Here is a 12117-nt window from a genome sequence, read left to right on the forward strand (position 1 = left end):
GTATGGAGACTCACCTAGTGATTTACCAAATTCGTGGAGAGTGGGAAGTGAGGGACCCAAAATTGATTAAGTACAGACAATTTAGTGGTTGGATTAATCAAGGAATTCAAAGAAATAACTTTTCATTACTTCCCACGAGAAGAGAACCAATGGCGGATGCCTTGGCCACTTTGGCTTCAATGTTCAAAGCAAGTAAAGAAGTAGAAATAATGCCCCTCAAAATGAGCATATACGAGGTCCCTGCACCCTGTTGTAGCATTGAGAAAGAGGCGCACGGACGACCATGGTTTTACGATATCTTAGAATATATCAAGAATCAAAGCTATCCGAACAAGCAAATGAGAACGACAAAAGAACGATCGAAAAAATGGCGAGGATTCGTTCTTGATGGGGATATCCTATATAAAAGGGGAAAGGATCAAATAATCTTGAGATGCGTGGATAATGTCGAAGCCAGAAAGATACTTGAAGATGTCCATGAAGGAATCAGTGGGACACATGCCAACGGCTTCAGTATGGCCAGAAAGATTATGAGACTCGGTTACTACTGGTTGACGATGGAAAGCGATCGTATTAGTTTTGCGAAAAATGTCACAAATGTCAAATCTATGGCGACAAAATTCATGTAGCCCCTTCACCCCTTCACGTCATGACTTCTCCTTGGCCTTTTTCTATGTGGGGCATGGATGTTATAGGCCAATTTCTCCAAAAGCATCCAATGGACATCGATTCATTTTGTGGTTATCGATTACTTCACAAAATGGATAGAAGTCGCTTCATTTGCCAATGTGACGAGGATCTAGCTTGCAAGTTTTGAAAAAGGAAATCATTTGCCAAGTATGGTTTGCTCGAAAGAATCATTTCAGATAATGCCACGAATCTGAACAATAAAATGATAAAAGAAGTGTGCGAGCAGTTCCAAATAAAGCATCATAATTCCTCGCCCTATCGCCCAAAGATGAACGGGGCTGTTGAAGCAGCTAACAAGAACATTAAGAGGATCATTGGGAAAATGATGAAACATATAAAGATTGGCACGAGAAACTTCCATTTGCTTTGTTTGCATATCGCACATCTGTATTTAACATCTACGGAGCAACTCCTTTCTCTCTAGTCTATGGAATGGAAGCTGTGCTACCTATCGAGGTCGAGATCCCCTCTCTGCGAGTATTGATGGAATCAAAGTTAGAGGAAGCGGAATGGGTTCGAGCTCGATATGATCAGTTGAACCTCATTGAAGAAAAACGTCTAAGGGCAATTTGTCACGGGCAAATGTACCAAAAGAGAATGATCGCAGCCCATAACAAGAAGGTACGACCAAGAGAATTCCATGAAGGAGAACTCGTGCTGAGAAAGATTCTCCCAATACAAAAAGACCTGCGAGGAAAATGGGCACCAAATTGGGAGGGACCATACGTTGTAAAAAGGCATTCTCAAAGTGAGCTTTGATCCTTCTTGAGATGGATGGGAAGGAGCTCTGAATCCAATGAACTCGGATCAATGAAGAAATATTATGCTTGAGATGAAAACCCGAAAAGGGCATCTAAAAAATAAAAAAAAATAAAAAAAAAGGGGGATCAGAGCGAAAACCCGAAAAGGGCGCTTTGGTTAAACATAAAAGATTAGGATGAAAACCCAAGAGGGCGTTCTAATGAAGCAAATATTCGGCTTACAAGGCAAGGCGTTCTAAACTGTACGACAAACAGTGAGACTACAGTATTTGAAGCATCTCTGAAAGCTCGAAATCTTCTACGCAATGAGCCATACTCTAAAAGATTCTTGATTGAGGAGCGTGAAGTGTTCATGTGTCGAATATCTAAAGCATTTGTATTCATTGAATACGATCTTTTCTTTGCACATTTGTACTATCATTAGTTAACTTTCTTTGTTTGCCACATTTGAAATAAAGGAATATGAGATATCCTTTTGTCCTGCTGACCATTTTCATGCATATCATTATGTGTTTATTTACATGATAAATGGTGAAATGACATGCTCTAAACAAAAGAAATGTTAAGCATTACCGGATGAAAATTTAATAAGCGCAAGAGCCTCAAAGTAGGAACAAAGTTCAATTGGGGACAAAAGAGTGACACTGAGAAACGTCGATTACCCGTGAAGCTTGAAGACATGTACATGGCAAAGAGCCAAGTAATGAATGCGACCATCACAAGAATCGAGACGAAAAAGACATACGACAAACATACTTAAAGAGCACGCATAATCATGTAGGCATAAAGGTATTTAAGACAAACATGTACATCATGCATGGCATATACAGTACTCCAATGAGCAAGAAATGGAATGAGAGTCACATTGAATCAAAGGAAAAGACACTTGAATTCTACCAAATGACAGGTTTTGATATTTTTGATGTTCAGTTTCTATCCTCCAATTTTGTTTTTTCCAAAAATCAACTCATATCGCGAGAAGTGAGTTGAGCCTCAGGGCACGCTGAGGTATTTTCAATTTCTACTTTTTAATTCATGTTTTCCAAGAAAATCAGCTCATATTGCGAGAGGTGAGTTGAGCCTCAAGACACGTTGAGGTAATTTCAATTTATGTTTCAAAAATCAACTCATATTGCGAGAAGTGAGTTGAGCCTCAGGGCACGCTGAGGTATTTTCAATTTCTACTTTTTAATTCATGTTTTTCAAGAAAATCAGCTCATATTGCGAGAGGTGAGTTGAGCCTCAAGACACGTTGAGGTAATTTCAATTTATGTTTCAAAAATCAACTCATATTATGAGAAGTGAGTTGAGCCTCGAGGCACGCCGAGGTATTTTCAATTTCTGCTTTTTAATTCATGTTTTCCAAGAAAATCAGCTCATATTGCGAGAGGTGAGTTGAGCCTCAAGACACGTTGAGGTAATTTCAATTTATGTTTCAAAAATCAACTCATATTGCGAGAAGTGAGTTGAGCCTCAGGGCACGCTGAGGTATTTTCAATTTCTGCTTTTTAATTCATGTTTTCCAAGAAAATCAGCTCATATTGCGAGAGATGAGTTGAGCCTCAAGACACGTTGAGGTAATTTCAATTTATGTTTCAAAAATCAACTCATATCGCGAGAAGTGAGTTGAACCTCGGGGCACGCTGAGGTAATTTCAATTCCTATTAAATCTAAAATCAACTCATATTGCGAGAAGTGAGTTGAGCCTTGCGGCACGCTAAGGTATTTTCAAATTCTATTTTCAAAAGTTAATTCATATTGCGAGAGGTGAGTTGAGCCTTTAATTTTCGTTTTTCAAAATCTACTTTTCAAAGATCAACTCATATTGCGAGAGGTGAGTTGAGCCTTTAATTTCCGTTTTTCGAAATATACTTTTCAAATTATTAACTCATATTGCGAGAGGTGAGTTGAGCCTTTTAATTTCTGCTTCTAATTTCTATGTTTCAAAAATCAACCCATATTGCGAAAAATGAGTTGAGCCTCAGTTCACCTGCTGAGGTATTTTCAATTTTTGTTCTTAATGTCCGTTTTTAAAGAGTCATTTCATATTGCGAGAAATGAGTTGAACTCAAGGTCACACGCCAAGCAAAGACTAATGAGTTGAGCCTCAGTTCACCCGCTGAGATTTGGATACCCTGAAGTGCGGTGAAGTAGGTCAAAGTTGCAAGTCCGGTCTCCTTGAAGTTTCAGTGGAGCTGATCGAGGATATCAGATCTTGCCTCGCTAGAGTTACAGAAGAGAAGATCACGAATCTCATCTCACTGAAGTGATAAAAGAGCAGATTGAAGCCGCAAATGTCATATCCTTAAAGTTACATTAGAGAAGATTGAAGTTACAAGACATATATCAGAAAATGCGGTGGATTGAACCAAAGCTACAATATGAGATGGACTGGAAGGAAACTATTTGAACAAGAAGAGCACCGATGAAGTCAAGACTCGGCAAGACGGAGCAAAATTGGCCTTTCTTTATGTCTTTGCTCTATTCCCGTTACACGACAATGAGCAAAGAGGGGCAGCTGTACAAGCCAATTTTGGGCCCTAAACCAAACAACCCAATTACCTTTTTACAATGACCCAACAAGCTAAACCCAACAAATCTCTTAGCCCATAACCCAACCTAACCCAAGGACTAAAACCCAACTAACCTACCCAAGACCCAGCAGAAACCCAAACCCTAGCCCAAATCACAAACCCAGCTAGCCCATGACCTATCTTGAAACACGAAACCCTAAGCCCCACTTGCGCCAAGAACACCCATACCCTAAACCACTTGCGCGACCACTCATTTCCACGCGTCGACACCATCTGCCACCGCATGCTTCTTCTCCACCACCAGCACCTCCATACCCTGCAACACCACCCGTCACCTGCAAGAAGATCACGAAAAGACAAGAATATTAGATTAACATTTGTAAGCGGTTATAAAAACAAAAAGGAAAATGCTTTGTAAAAGGGTCGACAGTTTGAAAACAGAAAATATAAGAAATCATTTTGAAAAAACCCTAAGCGATAGCAATTCTTTCCTCAGCATTAGATAAACAGAAAAGCAGCCAAACAAAGGGAAGATCCCAGATCACAGAACCAGAAACTAAATCTTAAGGTGAAAATTCCATCGTTTATTTTTTAGTTTTACTTCCAAACACTTTTCTAGCATTTACAATACATATATAAATAAATAATAACAAAACTTAGAATATAAAAATAATAAAAATAAAAAATAAAAAAAATCAGATTTTTACCTTTACGGCCACCGCGTGCGGTGGCCGGCGCCGGCGACGGACGGTGGTCCGGCGGCCGTCCGGCGACCGGACCCCTGGCCGGAGTCCCACCGGAGCTCCCTCTCCCTCTCCCCTTTCTTTTCTCTCCCTCTCCTCTCTTCTTTTTTTTTCTTCCCCTTCTCAAATGATTTTTTTTTACAAAATTTTTAACTTATATAGGGGACCAAAACGGTGCGTTTTGGTCCCCCCCCTTAATAAATAAAACGACACCGTTTAGGCCTTGGATCGGGTCGACCCGACCCTAACCCGCCAGGATCCGCGTGTTTTTGAAGCGGAAGGGTTATTTGCGCAATCAGCCCTTCCGCATTTTCAATGTTTTAAATCAAGTTTATATTTATTTATAATCTGGCCCTAAAATTCGATCTGTTTTACAATTTGGCCCCGTTTAATATGTTGAGTTTTAAAGGCTTGGGGATATTGCGCCTTTGGTCCCTCCAGTTCATGCGCGCGTTGTAATTTAGTCCGATTCAGCTTTGTTTCTAATTTTGTCCCACAATTCCGTTTGATTACGATTTCATCCTTTTCGTTTTATCCTGAAATAGTTTTTTTAAAAACATTAGTTTTACTACATTATTATATTATTATTGTTGCTTATTATCATTATTTTGTAAATATGTTATTATACTTAATATGTACTATTATTTTTAAAATATTAGTGAACTTTATATGTATATATTATATTTATGTATATTTTAGCATTATTACATATACATACATATATATATTTACAAAGTATTGTATTTAGTTGTTTATAACATCATTACTCTTTAATATGTACATATTACATATGTATTTTAACACTATATCATATATACATTTTACACTACGCGTATATATTTTTTATTATTGCTTTTCTTTTCATATTATTATTATAATATATATATTATATATTTATGTATATTATTATATATATTTTAATGTTATGTATTGTATATTTCTTACTGTTCGTATACTCTTACGTCGTTGTAATTATATTTTTATTATTAGTTATATATTTTATACATACTATTTCATGTATTTTTTTTACATGTTATCCTTATTATTTGTATTGACATTAGCATATGTCTATATAGATATCTTTAACATATATATATATATATATATATATATATATATATAGGCATATATTTATGTAACATTATTAATATTCATTTTCCACATTATTATGATATATATATTATGTAAATATCTTAACATTATATTATATATGCATTTATATATATTACGTATGTATATATACCTTTTAATATTATATTTCTATATTATGTAAATATTAGTTTAAATCTTGTATTGTATATACATATCCATAGTACCATGTTACATATATTGTGTATATACTTGTTTTCTTACCCTATTATATTTATTGTTAATACATTTATTTTTTTGTATATATACGTGTATACATACCCTTTTGTAATATTATTTTTTACACATATATGTATATATTTTATTTTATTGTTGCTAGTTATGTACTTTTTACTATCTTATATGTACTTCAAACACTATACGTATAATATATTTCTAACACTATTACTATTTATATGTATATTTTACGATATACTCTTAATTATCTTCATATGTGTATTCATTGTATTCTCATTACGTTCTCGTATTCAATGCTAACACTGCATTTGATCTTGCATGCATGGTTATTATTTCCTAATATTATTGTTATGTTTGTTATTTGTTTCAAATGTATCAAACCGTTTCATTTGCTTATTTTCATTCCGTATCAATTATGTCTTGCATTCTCTTGAAAATTACGTTCCGGTTCTTTAATTAATTTCAATAGTCAAGGCAATATATCGATTTAACATTAAGTCATCGAGTTCATCGCTATGTTGGGTGAACGTCAATGACCCGTGTTAAAGCGATATACCCTTCTAAAAGAAAACGGAATAAACTAAAATTTCTTGTTTTTAATCAGATCACGACTAAATTTTACATTGAACCCGTATTCTCGAAAATCAAGACAACTTTGTGTTTATGAGATACCAATTTTTGGGCGTGCGAGGTGCTAATACCTTCCTCACGCCAGTAATCGACTCCGAACCCTAATTTTTCTCCGGCTTTTAATGTAGACCTAAACTCACCCTTTTATTTGTTTTAAAAGAAGTCGACAGTGTCCGGTCACACCTAATAAAAAGGATCGGTGGCGACTCCTGTTTATTTTAAAATCAAATTTTAGCTTCCAAGTTTTCAATAGATGGCCACAATTAGCGATCAAACCAAACCAAAATTGTGACGTCGCTACATTAATAATATTACAGTAAAATATATAAACACTAAAATTTATCACCCATATTAATGATATTCTCATAATTATTATTTCATTTATATATTTTATCATTCTAAATTGAAATATATGAATCTATTTTCCCCAAAAAATTATGTAGTTGTTATGATACTTATTGTATTATGCTCATATATATATATAGTAATTTTGTGGGCTATATTTATTATATCTATTTTTACTCACAAATATATAAAACATAGATATAATGAGGCAAAATAAAAAAATTTGGGAGGTCGAATTAAATTGTATATTTTACTATCGTAAAATATAATTTCACTATTTAATGATTTAAAACTTTATCATTTTAAATAATTAAATTAATTTTTTATTATTTTTAAAAGAACAAATTATAAATTTTCCATTACTAATTTAAAATTTTATAAATAATAAAGGGACCGATGACTCCATCATTGGATATAAGTATTCGATATTAAAAGAATTAAAATTATGATGTAAATTTTTCATAAAAACACTTTTGTAACACAAAAAATTAACTATTTTAGTATGACATGTTGGAATGTATATTTTCTGTCCATGGCACCTATCCAACTCCATCCTTTTCTCTTTTTTAAGCCATTATAAGATAATGGTTAAATTTCCACTTTAATCCTTCTACTGTGCTCATGTTTTGTATTTAATCTTTTAATTTGGCATAATTTGATTCTATATTTTAAAAATGACATAGTTTAGTTCAAATAGTTAAAATCCACTAAAATGATTATATGAATATTTCTTAAAAACATGCGAAAATCTATTTCGACATGATAAATTAGAATGAATATTTTTAGAAAAAATTTAGCCTCAACATTTTAACAATAATAATTAAGGATGCTAACTATTTGAACTAAATAATGATATTCTACAAATATAAAAACTAAATTATTTCAAATTAAAGTATAAATACCAAATCCTAAATTTAAACATACTACAACAACCATAACCGCAGATTTGACAAAAAAACAATTTATCCTAACGTAATGTTTTATTATCTCATTTAATAAAAAAGTTTGGATATTTTTAAAAGTATTTTTAATCCGTAAATAATAAATTATACATTCAACGACTATATATATAAAGAATGATCATGTTAGATATATGTTGTTTTTGGTCATATTATGACATTAAATTTATTATTTAGTAAAGAAATTACATACAAGGTTGTGATATAAAAGAGTAAAAAGAGATGAGAGATAAATCTACATAGAGTTGAAGCATCCACCACAAATACATAATCAAATGCTAAACCTAATTTGAATGTGTAGCAAAGAGAGAAAATAATTTCAGAAAAGTTGTATTTTCAAGTAAACTTATATAAAGAAATAAAGAGAAGCATCCAACAACACTTTTATTATTGTAAGTACAATCACACTTCCAAATTACAATAAATTCTAAAATTAACAATCAAACACCAATGCAAACCTCACAAGTATTAGCTTCAGATTATTACATTATATTTATTTATAACTTAAAAAGTCGGAAAAATAAAATTACAATAACTGTTGCGCGGAAGCGTGTGAAAGAGTAAAATTATTGTACTGAAAAATCACACCAAGTTCAATTCCGTGAAAGAGAGGTAGATCACGAAGATCACTTAAATACCAAGTCTTTCCTAGCGAAATATCCCTCTATCGTAATTTAATAGCACAATAAATCACTACAATCACATTCACAAAATATGCAAAACAAATAATAAAGAACACGAATTTTAACGAGGTTCAAAGAAATTTTGCCTACGTCCTCTCAGCACGACCAAATATATTTCACTCCAAAAATTACAAGTGAAATTTACAAATAGAGAGAGAATAATGCCTTAAGTAGAGAATGGCAATTATGGGATGAAGAAAGTAAGAAATGGTTAGGCCTATTTATAGTTGAGGTTCAAGGATCAACTTGCAATGTCCCTATACAATTAGGGACCAAAATTGCAATTATCCCATGCCAACTTTTAACCCAACTTGCCAACCAATATTACTTTCTACTTTCGGTGCCCACCCCATTTGACTTTTCAAAGAATGGTGGGTTCCAATAATAACAACAACTAACACCACAAGCAACAATGCAAAGATCAAATCATGTTTTCCACTCTTTAGTTTACCTGCAAATGAAGTGGCAAGTTTCAAATATAATTACATCTGAATTGCTACATGAGCAACTTCCACCAACACTTTAGAGAAATGGGTGCTACACAATCCCAGTGGACAATATATTTGCACTCTAACTTTGAGCACTCAAGAACCACATCTTCACAGGGCTTACCACATTTATCACAATCAGGATAGTAATACTTCTTCTTCACAATGGTGAGTGGGTGTGGATGATCTATTTCTTCATAGATGCTCCCGAGTTTGAGGAATGGATATTTTCCAAGAACACAACCAGTATGAGCAGAAGTATCGCATGTTGCACAATGATAAAACCAACGATTTGGATCTCGACTATTTTCACAGATATCACAATGATGCCTTTTTGAATAATTATCATCATGATCAGTGAGTGAAAGAAGATGCTCATCGCATTTGTGACGAGCTTTAATTGGAAGTGAGAAACATCGAAGATCTAGCACAAAATTGCAATCCTTACAAGAAAATGCCCCCCGCGTAGCCGTACCACAAGCATTGCATTTCCTATCAAGGCATTTGAAGTAAATGAGGGGTCGCTGATTCCAATCATGCTTGTAGTAAATGGGGGAGTGCTCATCTTCCAAATCATCCCATCTGTAGTAAAAGAGGGGGTGCTTATGTTTCAAACTTGTTCGAGCACCAGGAGTAAGAGCAATCACACATAGGAGACATATATTTCTCTTACATCCACAACATTCATAAGCAAAGGCATTAGATATTTCCAGACATTGTTCACAACTAAAAGGTTTGTCAGAAATAAGGGCGAGAGGCTCTTGGCAATAATGATACCAAACATTCATCATCTTAGGTAATTCGGCACACGTTTTATGAAGAAAAAAAACACATTCTGAACAGTAGTAACATGGATCCGTGATTGGCAGCATACACCCTATGCAACTATTTTCATATCGTCCATCAAAAGGACCTAACATTAGATTATGCATATGCTTGAAATGCTTTATTTTTGTAGCTTCTCCAGCATCTTTCCTCTCAATAACAATGATGGAACTTTCATTGGGCATCTCGTCTTCATTTTCTAGTGAAACTATTGAATATGAGCCTTTATCCTGTGTCACACACCGCACATGGAATGTAATATTGCAATGTGAACAAAAATAACTACCATGCTCTGGATAGACTCCATCATGACAAATGATGCAGTCTGAACTTCTAAATTCATCCGGAAGGAAATATTTGTGAAAAAGGCGATGATCATGCCACTTGCTTTTGATGATACGTGGCAATGTAGTGCACCTTTTATGGACCATAATGCTGCATGTAGAACATGTATAGGCAACGTAAATTCCTTCAATACCACACGCATCACAAATGTACGGCACTCTTCTCAAAAGTCGAGTGAATGTGTGTTGATGGCTTTTGTCTTCAACAGCAAGATCAAGTGGTGGTGATAAACATTCTATGTGAAATACAAGCTCACAATATGTACAACCATAAGCAAATCCTCTTCGGCTAGTTGCTTTGCATATCTTGCAACGAAGTCTCGCATTGTTAAATTGTAAAACAAGAGGATGTTGAGAATGGTACATAAAATTCAATTTGAGAGGAAGCTTAGCACATTTCTCATGTAAATTAAATCCACAATCAGGAGAAAAATGTGTATAATTTGCTAATGGTTCCCAACACCCAAAGCACATAGCAACATAATCACCATTTTCAGTGGAAGTCAAAGGATGTTGAAGGGCAACATGCTCAAGCTCTTTCAAATTATTCTCAGCAATATTAAATGTAAACAAAGCACATTTAATATGAAAGTTAAAATGGCAAGAGCAGTGATAAAAAAACTCATTAACCGCTTCATAGCAAAAATTACAGAGGTACATTCCCAATGAATAAGGTGCCTTTTGCATAAGAAGAAGAGGATGATGAGGATGAAAAGGATGATTAAGCTCCAAAGGTGCCTCGGCACATACCTTGTGAAGATAAAACCCACAATCCTGGGCACAGCTAAAACATGGAGTTGACACCTTCTCTCCACACCAAGAGCAGTTAGCTACAATCGGCTGATCTTCATTCAAAAGAAGAAGCAAGGGATGTTGGTGACCATAATTCTGTGACTCCTCCATTTCTCCTTCCTCTTTGGTTTTTTCCGTCGACGTAGGAAGAAAAAAACAGAAGGTGAATGTTGGAAGTAAAGTAGAAATTTGAAAGAGAGAGACTCCAAAACTATCTTAGTATATTGCTTTTAATCTGTCTTTGCTTTCATACTTCATTTTAGTGGGTTTCTTTTATTTGTTTGTATTTCTTAACTCTTTTTTTTTTAATTATTTTCTTAATAATAAAGTTAAAAGTTTAGTAAACTAGAAGACAAACCATTATTGTAAAATTATGAGGGTATTTTAAATAATATTTCAAAATATTATATATTTTTATTACATGGCTTTTGTTATTTGGCTTCCACTTTTCTCTTTTATAATTCAATCTTAATTTATAAAAGCCAAGAATGGGATGTAATGGAATTGGGTGGTTTCTACTTTAATTCTTAAATTTGACAACAATGGATAAAATTAAAAGAAGAATACCAAATTTTCACTTTATTCCTTGCTTTGCTTTGTGGATTACACAATGAATATTGATTTCCAATCTTTTTGGTATTGTTCTGTATCAAGAACTTACATGCACAAATTATGAGTTTCACAAAAAGAAAAGTATGTCTGAAACAAATTTTAAAAAATCATTTAATTCTTTTTATATATTGTTGAAATTTTCATAAATATTTTATGAATTTTAAATATATTTTAAAATTTTCTGGTAATTCCCATGATAATCAAAGTAAAGCGATATTTGAAAAAGAAAGACTCTAAATCTATTTTCATATATTTCTTTTAGCGAGTTCCTTTAGACTACATTGATACTTTGCTTGAGTGGACGAGATTCTTATAAATGTTACTTCAATGAGGTTTGATACTTTGTTTGAAAGAGTTCATCTACCAAAGACTTTTTTTTTTTTAA

At 33.7% G+C, this 12117-nt stretch overlaps 1 protein-coding gene across 1 annotated transcript; it reads right to left on the reverse strand.

Annotated features, from left to right (window-relative positions):
• Positions 1-4161: 4161 nt before the first annotated feature.
• Positions 4162-11231, reverse strand: LOC128290622 (uncharacterized). Its single transcript, XM_053026352.1, has 2 exons — positions 9264-11231; positions 4162-4320 (listed from the first exon to the last, which is right to left on the reverse strand). The coding sequence occupies exons 1-2, from the start codon at positions 11229-11231 to the stop codon at positions 4162-4164; spliced, it is 2127 nt and encodes a 708-aa protein (XP_052882312.1).
• Between the last annotated feature and the right edge of the window lie 886 nt (positions 11232-12117).

Source organism: Gossypium arboreum, chromosome 3 (genome assembly GCF_025698485.1).
Source record: "Gossypium arboreum isolate Shixiya-1 chromosome 3, ASM2569848v2, whole genome shotgun sequence".
Lineage (NCBI taxonomy): Eukaryota > Viridiplantae > Streptophyta > Magnoliopsida > Malvales > Malvaceae > Gossypium > Gossypium arboreum.

Bases quoted from the DNA above. Each gene is read 5' to 3' on its own strand.
- LOC128290622 (XM_053026352.1), bottom strand. From the start codon at position 11,231: ATGGAGGAGTCACAGAATTATGGTCACCAACATCCCTTGCTTCTTCTT. The intron at 4,321-9,263 runs GTTCTTGAGTGC...ATCTTCTTGCAG, and splicing joins GTAAGCCCTGTGAAGATGTG to GTGACGGGTGGTGTTGCAGG.